This window comes from Amblyomma maculatum, chromosome 1, assembly GCF_055883805.1.
Source record: "Amblyomma maculatum isolate TAMU_Amacu chromosome 1, ASM5588380v1, whole genome shotgun sequence".
Lineage (NCBI taxonomy): Eukaryota > Metazoa > Arthropoda > Arachnida > Ixodida > Ixodidae > Amblyomma > Amblyomma maculatum.
The window spans coordinates 172,662,685-172,677,349 of record NC_139344.1 but is presented as its reverse complement, the minus strand read 5'-3'; the positions used below and the strand labels follow the sequence as shown (position 1 = coordinate 172,677,349).

Here is a 14,665-nt window from a genome sequence, read left to right as displayed (position 1 = left end):
ACCTCGGCGGCCGCTTTTCGGTGGAGGCGGAAAGCCAGGCGCCCGTGTGCTGTGCGATGTCAGTGCACGTTAAAGAACCCCAGGTGGTCGAAATTTCCGCAGTCCTCCACTACGGCGTCTCTCATAGCCTGAGTCGCTTTGGGACGTTAAACCCCACAAACCAAACCATAGCAGGCATAGTGGTCTGTTGCATTCTGCATTCTGCTATATAAAGCAGTTTGCGGTGGCATATGTTTTAGTAGCTGCGGTATTCCAAACAGAAACGGGAATATGCGATTTTTGGGCGTTTGCATTAACTTTTATTGACGGCAACGACCTGTTTTGCTTTGACACTGTGGTAACGACAGTACCACTTTGTTTGAGACATTGCATGTCAAAGGATCTCAAGCGCCGAAGACCGCGATGGATGATGTCCTTATCCAAGCATGACATGCTCTATAGGGACAAGTATATATTTTTTTAAATGAAACGTGGTGTTATAGACTGTTCATATTTATTTTGCAAGAGGCATATAGGCAAGCAAAAGCTCACAGGAACTGTGAAACAAACAAAAACACTCCAGTACACGCCGCATGCGCGAGCGTAAATCCCTGCGGGCTGGTACGCGACGCGAAAACGCATCCACACTGAGTAGGTTTCGCCGCTGAGCCGCAAGGTGGCGACTCTGCTCGATCTCGAGGCCAGTAGTTACATGGCCTTACGCAATTATGTGCATTCTTTACAGCCGTGTGGCTATAAACTAATCTTAAAAGTATTTTTTTTTCTGACTCATTGATCAGGCTACGGCAGCTGTCCAACGACAGCGGTCACAGTTCGGAGGATACTCGACACGCACGAAGAGGCAGGGAAGAGGGAGCGTTGCGGCGCATCTTCGCTACGCGCGGCGCCTGGCCATCATTTCTTAATCTCCACCAGGGGGCACACTGCCATCTGGGAAGTTTAATTAAGAATAAGAAACTTGTGTTATGTGTGGTGGATGCGCAGACACAATTGAACATCTTTTACTGGAGTGTGGCCGTATCCATCTACTTGTTGAAGCGAACACAGTCACTCTAGCCTAGACCCTGTGGTTTAGTGATAACAAAGGAAACGTGAATGCATCTGGGGTAGAGATTAGCAAAATACGTTTGTAAGATTGGCGGATAAATAGCAAGCGGGGACGCAAGGGTGCTAAATAGAATTGAAAAGGGGTATTTGAAATTATACCGGGTCTAAAAGTTGGTAAAGCTAAAGAGCTGCTTAAATTAATCACCATCAAAAAAAAAAAAAAAAAGAAAGGTTGAGCGTGGTGACGACTATCACCATCCCGTTTTGAATGGGACGCTCTTCCATCCATCCATCTACCCAGTCAGCCAGCTGTGCGCAGTCTCCGATAAGGAACAGAAGGTTATACAAGGAAGGTGCATCAAGGCGATTATCTGTTGGGCCTATCGAAAAGAAGCATTTTGTTTCCTCGGCAAAGCTGTACTTTCGCATGATTAAATAGAAACGTTAAAATATCCTTTGTTGCATTTGGGACTGTTTTCTTTTCCACAGTGAGCTCCTTATACTTTTTAAGGCACGGCTGACGGCATCTATATATTCGACGTCTAATTAAAGACCAGGGAATGAAGGCTCATAATCGTGGCTGAATCGCACAATCGTGTCGTTAACGGTGACTGATAAAGAAGTGAACGCTGCACTTGAGCCATACCAGCTGACGTAAGCTGCATCACCAACAATAGAAAAACACTGCGAGCTAAATCGCCCATGCTGTTTTTTTTTTTGTTTGTTTGTTTTTTTCCAAAGCTGCAAGAGCGAAATGAAGTTCTTCAAAATTCTGACGGGCGCACAAATGAGCAAGCGAGATAAGCAAATCGAATGAGCTCAATGGGACGGGCCTTTTTTTTTTATTTCTCTATCCTTTTTTTCCCCTTTTTTAAAATAAGCGAAAATCTACAATTAAAAGAGCAATGACACGTCTGAACGTTAGTCCGTTCCCGACCTATATATAGCTCCTCTTTACAACCTCTGCGTTTCTCGCTTATCGTTCCTTTCCTTTCCTTTGACTTTCTCTTTCTCTATTTCTCACTTTCCGCCTTTCCTTTCACTTTCACTCTGGATTTATTCACCACCGTAACGTATTTCCAGTTCTGAGGCTTAATTAACTTGCGGAAAGGCGCTTTCCTGGACAGATCTCAACAAAACCTGCACTCTAATACAGTAGAGAGAATTCGAAAACTAGAAAAGTGTCTTAATGGAATACGTGATGCGTTCACGAATAAGGTAGATTTCAAGGATTTAATTTTCTCGTATCAACTTCGTTCACCACGCAGATCACCTTCTCCTTGCTGATAACTCTACTGCTCATATACACGCAGGAATAAATGTCGGAAGGAAGGAAAGGAGGGCTCCGTTTCTCCTGTCATTTTGCGTGACTCGAGCGCAATGAGACCTTTCATTTTATTGCGTGCGTTACCTGTTTTTCTTCCTATCTGCCAAGATGACTCACGGGCGGGGCGGCTCCGTAACGGAGCGTAACTCGCCAAGCAAATCCACAGTGTCGGATGAGTACGTGTTCTGTGATCCCTAGTTTCCTTCGCTACCGAGCGACTCCGTCCCTGTGCACAGTGTCAGATTTCCGGGCCTGATTTCCCGCCTTGCGTTAGTAAACTTTCCTCTGCTCATACAGTCGTGAGCAACGCTCCAGAAGTGATGTACGGTACGAACGAAGCAGAAGTATAAAGCTATCGCTGGGTTCCCAAAACAAAAAATGGTTTCACCGCGAGGGCCGCTGCATAGTCGCCCTATAGTGAGTGACACGTACGCGGGGACCGCATCTTTAGAGGAGCAGCTGCACTGACATACCGCTTTATCTGTTCGGAAGTACACCCCTCCCATTTCATGTTAGCTTGGACGAAGATCACGCTCAAGGGAATAGAACACTGACATCAGCCTCATCCGTAACTGCCCATGCGCTTTAGCAGTCCATACGTTTCCGTTATCTGCAGAACGACCCTTACCCATCAGCTTAGTAGGCAAGATTTCGCTCAACTACGTTCTATTATATATATCATCATCATCATCATCATCAACCTGATTATACCCACTGCAGGGCGAAGGCCTCTCCCATATTTCTGCACTTAACTATATATATATATATATATATATATATATGAAAATGATTGAGGATATATGATTGAGGCCTATATATATATATATATATATATATACTTGCGAAAAAATATAAATAGCGAAGATCATTAACACTTCGTTTATTCTTGGTCGAAACGTCGACGAAGAATCGAAGAATACACGAAGTGTTAATGATCTTCGCTATTTATATATATATATATATATATATACTTGCGAAAAAATATAAATAGCGAAGATCATTAACACTTCGTTTATTCTTGGTCGAAACGTCGACGAAGAATCGAAGAATACACGAAGTGTTAATTCGCTATTTATATATATATATATATATATATATATATATATATATATATATATATATATATATATATATGAAAATGATTGAGGATATATATATATATATATATATATATATATATATATATATATATATATATATAGGGGAAATGAGGGTACTCCTTATAATACATGTATATATATATATATATATATATATATATATATATATATATATATATTATAGGCCTCAATCAGAATATGGCGTGGCCACTTAACCCCGCATGAATGCAAAGCATCACGTGGCCACGGCGAAACTACACACCTTTTCACCAAACACAGCCCTAGTTCTGAGCGCTGGCGTGTGTACCGTACGTACAACGCAGACTTAAGGACATGAACCCCCGACACCTTTGACATTACAGCCAGGAAACGCGTCGACTTATCGTGAGGGCTGTCGCGAAGCTACTATCGCGGTCGCGTGACTGCCTTCCATCCCACAAAGATTGGCGCGATGTGAACGGCCATTTGCGCGAGACGACTACGTGCTCAGCCCTCGATTGACGCAAAACACGGGAAGCGCTTTGTCCGAGAGTGACAAGCGTAGTGGAAATGGGTCACTTTCTGCGCGCTTGTGCTTCGGGAATACACACCGCTGACTGCCCCGATATGGCACTTGTTACTGGACGCCCCCCCCCCCCCCCCCCCCCCCCCGTGAGTCAGTAGATGGGGAGATATGGCGCAGCAAAGTTTGTCGCGGAATGCCGTGCACATTTTTAACTTCCAAAAAGGATACGGCGTTCCTAGTCTGTTAACACTAAGTACGTATCGGATTAAATAACACTAACTGCATGTGTTTTAAAAAAAAATGACAGTAGAGACGCGAAAAGGAAAAGATACGCATCTTTGCTTCCTACAAAACTTTCCCGAAATTCACTCCGGTTTGCTCAGGATCTTCGCAAAACAAATATTCGACTATATAGACTTGGGGGATGATAAGCACCGCTTTTTATGTATTATAGTCGGATACAACTTAGGAAAAAAAAAAGAGAGAGCAGCAGTTGCTAACTATGAGTAGTAGTTCGCGGTATGTGTATTACTCCGCTGAAGAGTAACCAGGATCAATTTATATTATTTAACTGTACTATAAAGAAGCCAGCGGCATCAAAATGCCTATGCTTTTATTTTGATATGATGATTATTTTTTCATTTAGGTAACCAGAGAAGCCTTAACAGCGGACGACTTTCTATCACGGAGGAATCATTCGCGATTGGCCGGAGCTTTTGTTTACTATCTCGTTCACCTTACCTCGCTTGCGTACCGCGTCCTACGCGTTCTAGAAAGCGGAGGTTGCGCACATTCGATGCGCATTTCCCGACGACGTATCCATCCGCCAGCGTCTCACACACCGCCGATAGCACGCTTGTTACATGGCACACTGGCATGAAAATCACCTTGCACCGAATATTTTCCTTCGTGTCCAAGCCTAACAGTCGGGCGTAGGCCTGTGCGCATGGGCTCAATGAAGGCTTTTCGATTTCATGCCCTTTGATCCGAACATACCCAGTGTAAACAAACGTGTCTTTCTGCCGTGGACTTGAAAAAAGCGTGAATGCGTTTGCTCTCTCTCTCTCTCTCTCTCTCTCTCTCTTTTTTTTTTTTTTGTTCTTTTTTTGTGAGGCTTAGGCCCCTTCGATGCGTGCCATACGTAATGGTCCAGACCATGTTTTCGCTCTCACGCGCCCGTTATTGCTCTTCGGACGCCGTTGCTGAAATTTTCATTTCCTATACGGCGCGCAGTGAAGTTGGCGATTTTACGTGATTCGAAGACAGATCGGGTCAGTTGCCGTTGCCACACTGACGAAAGTAGGAAGCGCATCGAAATCCGCAGTCGCATTTAAGATTCATCTGAAAAGGTAACGCTGTTATTGCTACTCGGGTAACTGCTCATCTCACCTCCGTTGCTAAAGTTTTGGTTCTCTGATTCCAATAAGATCTCATTGCTGTTCCGGTCGTGCTTCGGTGGTCGGGTGTCTTTTTTTTTTTCTTTACGTGACTTTTTTTGTGTGCTAGAGAAAAATAGTTGCAAATAACTGTCTCCTTCAGAAAGTCCCGCCGACAAACCGTAGTCGATCATCGTCAGAAAATGCATGACCTCATTTTTTTCTTCTCTCTGTATATAATCCAGAAATAAAATGCCGTCTGAAACCCTGCCACCCTGGAAAAAGGCACCCTACGCGAGAGAACTGCGAAATAACGACATCCACTTTCCGCTCAAGCGCCGTCTCAGCACGGGGTTCCGCTTGTTTCAGCACGCACGACGTTTTTTCCAGAGCCACGCTGAAGCTTTAAGACCAGCTCCCTGGCACGTCGATGGCGTTCCCCTTCTGAGCGAAAAACACCCATGGCTTCGTCTCCGTTTCACTGCTTACTGAAATGTGACGACGCGACATTTCTCGAAAATAAATAGATAATAACAGGATACAAGACGACATTTACATATCGGTGCCACGAACACATCGTGGTGGTGTTTCGTGGGATCCTTTTTTGAAGCCGAGCATAAATCTCACTCTTTCCTGCCTTAGTTCATTTCTTTCTTCTCTTTTTTCTCGCTCCCTTAGAGAAACGGCATCGCTGACCGGCTTTCTTCAGCCGACACGTAATACGTCGTCAATGGCACGCACATAGCTAAAGCCAGCGCGACAAGAAAGCGCGAGTGAGATTAGCGGCACACGATTGTGTCAGATTCCGCACCTCCGCGCCCTCCCTCATGAAAGTAAGAGCAGCGTACGGGCAAATAATAACGCGGCGAGTAGTAATCAGCAGTCGACCTCGCGGAGGGAGAATTGTCTCGTCGTGATGAGATGCGATCCCTCCGAGCATCTGTGGCCGCCAAATGAGACCCCGAGCCACAGTTGCTTGACCGTGTACCGCATGAGTGAGCAAAGTGAGACACGGAAGAGAGCGCCTCCTTGTCCGCGACCAGGGGCAAGCGGCGTTTAGGGTTCCAGCGACCATCGGGATAATCTGCATACGTTACCCCAAATGATCGAGCGCGCCATCTGGGCAGACGAGGGAAAACGCATTCTGCCGCGGATGCCTCCGGGCGACAACAGTATTTTCGCTGGGCCGCGTATGGTTATGCCGGTGGTTGTTCCTGCGGACTGAGAATGCTATTGCCGACGACGCAGCTAAGCGGCCGAACGCGGCCAGATACGGCATTTCTCCAGAGCACGAAAGGCTTATTCGGGCTCGTGCAAGAGCGCCTTCCCCAGGGGCTGCTCGGAAAATAATCCTTCCAAGCGCTTCGACGGGGAACGAACGGTGAAGGAACGGGAAACGCGATGGCGAGCTTAGGGACAAGGGCCCGATCACTTCCTATGCACGACGACAAACGCGACTAGGCGCGACCGCCATTATTTCGCACCTCTCCGCTCACTCCACGTTCGCGAACGCCTTCTCTCGTCCAATTATCCGCTCCGTCCGGTCCACGCAGTGGTGACAACCACGGCGCTATCGAATGTATACAGGCAGCGTGGTAAAACGATGGCCCCTCACGACAGCAATGCCGGTTCGTCCGAGCAGCCTCGCTTTCAGCGAGCTACAACGTATCTCTTGTTTCTCGCAGTGTCCCGGGAGCATTTACAGCGGCTTATAGGTTCTTCGACTGTGCTCCATTCATTCGATTGTGCAAACCTGTGTATGGCATACAGCATACCACGATATAGTACGTGCTAAGCCGCGTCGAAAGAAGAAGGGTTCGAGCCTCATATTTTTTCTTTTCTGTCAGCCCAGTATCTAGCCTTCGAATTGACTCGCGCCCTGATTACTCGGCCTACCCTCGTCACACTTCTAGACTCGCTTAAATTTCGCCCTTTTGCTTTTCTGCTAGGAAGGCTTGCAAGCCGGCTTATGCGCGTCCTTTTTCGAACTGTTATCATCTTCATTCGTGTGGACAAAGCGCACTGGTCCCTCTAACAGAATTAGCAACCAAAAAGTTGTATTAGCTGTGGCGAAATGCGCCACACTGAGTACGTCGTAATTAGTGCTTCCCGCGTTCATCGGCAACACGCAATGAAACCTCGGCGCACAAAATAATCCTTCTTTCTCTATTTCTTTTTTTTTTTTTTTGTCGGGGGGAGGGGGATGAGGGGAACGAAAGAACAAATCCAGTAATTCAGAGCCTAGCAAAATCGTCCTAACATGTTCGTTTGTCGCGTTTTAACACTTAAAAAAAATCCTCGGAGTGGATTGAACCAAACATTCGAACCCAGTACTGAACGTCGCATAGCTATATCGCTGCAGCCGATCGTGCCTCTTGCAGACTGCAATACATACTCTCGCACGTCGTCGTTTCTATCAATTGCCATTTGTGCGCAAAAGCTTTCGCACGGCCTACTCGGTTTAACTATACACGTTAAAGCCCTATGTTCTTTTTTTTTTTCCCCCACAAATCAGAATGGACAAATCTATAAGGTCAGAATATAAGAAAAGTTCGAGGGGTTCACAGCCGTTCCTTTCGGCCTCTGCTTGGTGCCTAGCTGCCAGTGCACAAAACGCAATTGCGGCGTAATTGCATATACCTACCTGACCTATAGCTCGGTGTGCGCTGTCATAGAACATCTGGGAACTTAAAAATATCGCCTCCCTGCGGCAGTATTACTGGTAACCCTCTCCGTGCGCCATCTCCTCCCCAGTGGCTCATTCCTGACTGTACCATAAATGCAGACGTGGGCGCCATCCGCGAGAACCCTCAACAACTAAGGGCGCTGTTTCATTACAGGAGAGGCAGCGCATTTCTCTATTCTATTGGAAAAGGTACGAAAATATCATGGCAGTGACATTTTGTAAGATGGCTGGCACAAATTTGGCAAGAAGGAGGACACGCACCTTAAGATTAATTGGTATTAATTAAAAGGGAATACATCACTGTGCTCAGCATTATAGGTTGCCACAATAGGAAGAGAAACAAAAATTTTGCAAAGCAAAACAAGTTGGAAGGTGCCTTTGACCCTGTCCCAAGCTTTCGCGTGAAGAAACGCGAACAAAATTTATTGAATCCCGATTACATTGGCTGCTTTTAAATGCCGAAGAGTTCCATTGGATTCGATGAATCGCAAAAAGGCGTTCCCGCTAGCAGTCATCGTCCTAGCCCAGTAGGTTATTTTACAGAAACAAGCATGAGCGAATACAAACAAGAAATGCGAACTTGTTTTCCCCCGGCGATTAAATTGAAGGCACTTACATTCGCGACGGAGTGTTGTGTAAATCTGAGCGTGTTTGCAGATGAGCAACGCTATTGTCAAGAAAGAAAGCGTATCGCGTCGCACCGAAAGAGTCTGTAAACAAAGAACGCGTTCAGACGTGAGGATATATATATATATATATATATATACCCGGAAGCCTTTTAAACGGGCCCAGTTGGGACGGTGAGCGACAACCAATAGAATCGTTCCCTGCTTTCTTCGCTGAATCAACAATGAAGCAGATTGAATGAAACAAGTTAATTCCCCCTTTATTGCCGTGCGAGTTATTTTTTTTTTTTTTTTTCCAGGCATGGAGTCAAACAAAATGATGTGAAAGCGATAGTGTGCTGCACAGGCAGCCTTTTCCACCCCTTGATAGTACTGCACAAAAAAAAGCAAGCAATGCAAACAAGAACAGATATGGCCCAACCAAATTAAATTTTGGAGAATTATTTCAATAGATGCAAGCAAGCAGTTTTCTTTAAAGCATGCAAACGGCTCTCCGCCCGAGGATAGAAGTATTTATTACGTCGCTCAGCAGTACTCCTAGAGTAGTTTCGCAGTGCATGTATATGAGCTGTTGCTCGGCGTAACACGCAGCCTTTGTTAAGGTGAATATATTGAAACTCTCAAGCGGACCGAATGTCACTATGCGAATACCTATTTTCGTTGACGAATGCATAGCGACCGGCAAACTTGTAAGCTTGTCCAAATGAGCAAGGATGTAAGCTGATTCGATTAGTTGCCTGAATGGTTTCCCGTGTAAGTGCACATCGGTTGCGTATGAAGCAATTTCCATTCTAAACATAGTATAAATACAAATGCAAAAGCGGCGCAAATAAACTGCATGCAGAAACTGAAATCGTAAGTGGTGGCAACCACAGTGGAAAATTGAGCGTACGAATGAATGGAGCTTCGCTACTGTGAATTTATGTTAAAAACATTTCAAGTTTTGTACAACGGCGTAATTGCCTCATTTGTAAACGACATCTGGTAGCTTGTTAAACTGGAATTATGCGCAAGAATTAGGCAGGCCCTGTGCAGTAGTTCGAAACTAGGGGAGTGCGAATAGCACGTCCACCCGTTTCAAAAAGTTCACTGTCCATCAGAAGTTATTCACTTGTATGGTGGCTTGCATGCAAGTTTCTGTGGGCTCTCGCAATTATTGCGTGCACGTCTCGTACACGCGTGGCGGACACTTCGTCATCATAGTTCGGGAAGTGCACAGGGGAGCGCTGGAAAGCGTTTTTGACAACCACCTACAGCCAAGTACTTGCTCTGTACTGCTTGCGAAAAGGCGCTTTCTGCAGAGGCATCAAAATCAAGCGGCTCCTGACAGCACAACAAAGGAGCGCCGGTGCAAGTGGCTTTATTCCCAGCGCTGATGCATCCGGACAACAAAGTAGCTAGCGCAAGCGCATTTGACCATTTCGTTTTTTTTTTTTTTTTTTGTTTTTTTTAGCCCTGCCGACGTACACAGGATTCCCAGTTTCCCGCCACAGCGGCAACTGACTGCAGGTGCGAAGTAGGCTTCCGGTAGTCTGGTGTTCGTCTTCTCTTTAGTCGGAAGACGTATAGCACTTACCCCACAATTAGTGTTGCGGCTCTTTTTTTATTATTTTTTTAATAAAGTCAAAACAACAATCAAATTATAGCAAAAAGGTAGTAGCTGTGTTCGCTACTACATTTTTGCTTGCGAAGCTCCTGCGCGCTGCTTTTCGTTGTTTTGTTTTGTTCACTTTGGTGCACTATCATTAGGCGCTGCCCAAAATAGCGGCTACCGAACCACCCGCAAGCAGTTGGAGTGTGCCATGCCCGGCTCTTTATGAATTTCGACCTTGATCGAGTGATACTGAAACGCTGCTATTCCTCTGGCTGCACTCCAGGATAGCCGGCAGCGAAATTTATGTGTCTAGAGGTAGAAAAGAGAGAGGGGAAAGGCGTAATATAAAGTAGCTGCTTCAAATCCACTGCGTCGGCCGCGTAAGACTGTAGCAAATTATACGTACTGCGATACTGAGTGCATATGTGAATTTTCTGTGGTGTGCACAAACCGATTGATTTTGCACGTCTGAATACGCAAGATATTCGTTTCTGTTTGTGCGGCACACCTATTTATACCACAGAGAGAGCGGTCTCTCCTCCAGCATCTGAGAACTCCACGATCAAATTTTTGCTCTTGAACGTCCAGTTCAAGAGCAAAAATTTATTTATATGGCAGCGACTGTTTGGTATCCCGGCACGTGGATCGCGCTCGCAGCGCTTTTATTTTTCGTACGCTCACTGGGCAAGTGAGATAGCGCTAAAGGCGGCATCAAAATAGAGACAAAATTATTTATTTGATGTCTGCATTGACTTTATAAAATCGTTTAGAGCGCCATTCATGCCATTACCGCCTGTTTTACGTAGTAAACCCTCAAACTGTCTTTCTTACTCCTGCTACTATAAGATGCCATGACGGTAAGACAGACTATATAATCGGCAGACTTCGCCTCTCGTAGCTTTTCCCCTCTACTTACAGGACTCGTCCTGCAAACGTTTCGAAGTTGCACACGAATAGAAACGGGCTCGCTATGTGCCACACTTGGAGCGCATTCTCGTAGGGTTTGAAGACTCTTGTTTTCCATGTCGAGTCAGTTTCTGTGCTCCAGTCGTTTAGTGACACCTGTAGGCAGGCAATACTTCATATCTTATTCTACGTATCCCTAAAGGAGTGCTGGAAAGCAAGAAATTAACTTTACCCTCTAAGCAGCCCAGATCCGCATTCGTAGGTCGTCTTGCAGGCGTATAGTTAAGTAATTTTAGCGGTGGTGTGACCGACAGCGCGTGCAGCAACTAATAACTGCCAAAACGAGACGAGTGGACCTGATTTCGGTCGCGAAAGCAGTGGAAATACGAACGCAGTTCGTACAAGAACCCCTACGTCTTCCACATGTCCCTGCGCATGTCTGGTTACTTCCGGCATCGTAGCAGCCCAATTCGTCGGCTTATCGTGTGCCGAGAACGGACTCTGCCTAGGGCTGCATGCGCACACTCGTGGCCACGTTGACACTATATGTGACGGGAAGGATGGGAGGCCCGCCGCGTCCTAAGCGCGCAGCCAGCCCCCTCAACCCCCGCGCCCAGACGGCCTGAAGCTCACCTTCTTCTTGTTCCTGACGACGATGGCATCGCGCACTGTCTCCGGGTTTCCCGGGATGGTGGAGTCCTTGAGGAGGCGGCGGATGCGCTCGTACACGTAGCAGATGACCAGCAGGGGAGCGAAGTACTGGGAGCACACCAGCGCGTTGTTGTAGACGCGCCAGGCACTCGGCGGCAGGGCTACGTTGTGGCAGAAGGGCCGCGTCCGCTCGCCCGTGTGCTCGTCGTGCACCAGGGTGACGCGGAGCGCGAGCGCATACGGAGCCGCAGCCACGGCCGACGCCACCCAGATGACGCCGATGAGGACGCGCGCAGTCAGGCGAGAGTTGAGGCGCGCCTTCAGCGGTATCGTGATGGCCCGGTACCGGTCCACGGCGATCGCCGTCAGTGTGAAGATGGACACGTTCACCGACAGCACCTGCGCCGATAGAGAAGGAGGACCTTTATTTGCCCTCTCTTTCTTTTTCCACTTAGGGTGTTTATTTTGAAATGAAACTACCTTTATGCTGCAATATGAGACAGAAATATTTGTCATTATAATCTTCTAATATCGGGGAATTGACGTGAAAATCAGCGCACAAAATATCACCTTTCGACTCAGCCTCGCACGTTGATCTACGCCCTTCTCTTTCATTTTCTTTTTCTTCCCTTCTCTTACACCCCCCACCCCTTTCCTTCTGAGTGCAAATAATAATCAATCAATCAATCTTTATTTAATGTACGCAGGAACAACCATGTGGTCTTCGTGCTGCAGCATAGATAAAAAAAAAGAAACAAAAATGAAAATGCACAAGCATGTTTACACACACAGAGAGAACACAAAAGAAGAAATAAATAATACATGAAATGAAACTGAGGCGAAAAGAATTACGGAAAGTAAGCAATCAATGGGTAGCATCACTTATATACACAGTGAGAGAATATTTGAGCACATCAGGAAAGAAAAAACAACAACAAATAACTGACATTGATTATAGTAATATAGAAATATACATAAAATAAACAACCATTCCAGGCGCAACAAGCGCATCGTACTTAAAACACAGGGTAGAAATCCCGAATAATAGAATAAAGAAATAGAATTGAACATGGGACAGTAATATTTGAATATAAAGTTTAAAGTTGAAATATAAGTAAGAAACGGATAAAAAGCAGTTCAAGATACAGACAGCATTGAACAGGAGAAAAAGCAAACAGTGAAGTAAATACAATATTAAGGCTAGAAAGCGGGAGTTATATGTGATAAAGTACTATTGAGAGTACAACGCTACGAACATCCAATGTAAATGAACAGAGCGAGTTTTGGAAGATGTCAAGGTGAGGACAAAAAGAGTTAAATAACCACTGCATCCTGTCCAGAGGGGAATGGGAATGAAGAGACGGAGAAACTTGAAATGGTCTGAATTACCTCATGCTCTTTCGCGGAACGGGCAGTAGGATGTACTCTAAGAGCTGAGGGCACATATAATGTGGCCATGAAGGAGTTTGTACAGAAAAATGATATCAAGTCTGATACGACGGCAGTGAAGAGAAGGAAGATTCAGTTGGGCGCTCCTGGCGGAGCGAGAGGGGGAAGTTGCGCAAGGAAAGCGATAATAAAATATCCGTAAAAATTTGTTTTGTACTCTGTCAACCTTGTCCAAGTTCGATCTGCAAATGCCATTCCAAACATCCGACGCGTACTCCAAGAGCGGCAAGCATATGGACAGGTACAGTTTTAGGAACGGAAGTGGAGTATGGAACTCTCTCGAAAGTCTGCAAACGAATCCGAGTGTGCGCATAGCCCGCTGAGCAATGCGTTTAATGTGAGAGGAGAAGCTGAGGGTGCGGTCAAAGTACACCAAGGTCATTAATTTCATCAACCCTGTCCAACAGCACAGAATTCACAGAATAATGGTAGAGAAAGCTATGTGTTTTACGAGTAAAGGATACAACCCTAGATTTGGAAGAATTGAGGGTAAGTCGATTCTTCGCACACCAATCAGAAAACGCAGATATGTCCGATTGCAACAACAATCAATCTTGAAAAGATTGTATTACCTTGAATATTTTTATATCATCAGCATAAAGAAGAAACGAGGAGTTCTTTATCGCCGAGGAAACATCATTAATAAAAACGGAGAAGAGAAGCGGGCCTAGTACTGAACCTATAGGAACTCCACTCGTTGCAGGGTTAACGAAAGAAGTCTGTCCATTGACACTGACAAAGCAGAAGCGATCAAGGGGATAGTTGCGTAGGAGGGCTACGAGTGAGACCAACGCCAGAGAGTAGAAGTTTTCAAGAAGTAGTGAGTGAGTAACAACGTCGAAAGCTTTGCTCATATCACAGTACACAGTGTCAACCTGACCCCTCTGAAGAACTGCTGCAGAGGCATACGTCATAAACGTGACTAGGTTGGTAGAAGTAGAGCGACCCGACATGAAGCCATGTTGATTCGGTACTATGATAGGTTTGAGATGGAAGGAAAGTACGTTGTGCAAAGCTAATTCGAAAAGCTTAGAGGTTGCACATAGAAGAGAAATCGGACAATAATTGGAAACATCAGATTTGTTTCCAGACTTGAAGACAGGAAACACGATGTGAAGAATATTACCACAGCAGCTTTCAATGAAATTGTGTTGCTGCAAAGAGTTAAAGGCTATAAAATCAAGTAGAGCGTTACACTTACGTAATATGTAATGATTGTTGTGAGAAGAAATAAATGAGTTCCAGTTGATACCAGGAGTATTAAAATCGCCTAAAATAAGAAGTTTGTGTTTGCTATGACGGGTTATAGCATGTTCGATTGAGAGCAGAACATCATCATAGGCTGGACGTGGAAGATTCGGAGGAATGTAGAAAGCTGCAAGTAAAAGTTTTTCATGT

General features: G+C 45.5%; 1 protein-coding gene across 1 annotated transcript in view; it reads right to left on the bottom strand.

Moving 5' to 3' along the window:
• LOC146204913 (tachykinin-like peptides receptor 99D) overlaps nucleotides 1-14,665 on the bottom strand; it is a 177,773-nt gene that overhangs the window by 148,397 nt on the left and 14,711 nt on the right. The window contains exon 2 of the mRNA XM_084589618.1: nucleotides 11,801-12,217. Within this exon, the coding sequence (XP_084445744.1) occupies nucleotides 11,801-12,217 (417 nt within the window). The remainder of the gene's footprint in view (nucleotides 1-11,800; nucleotides 12,218-14,665) is intronic.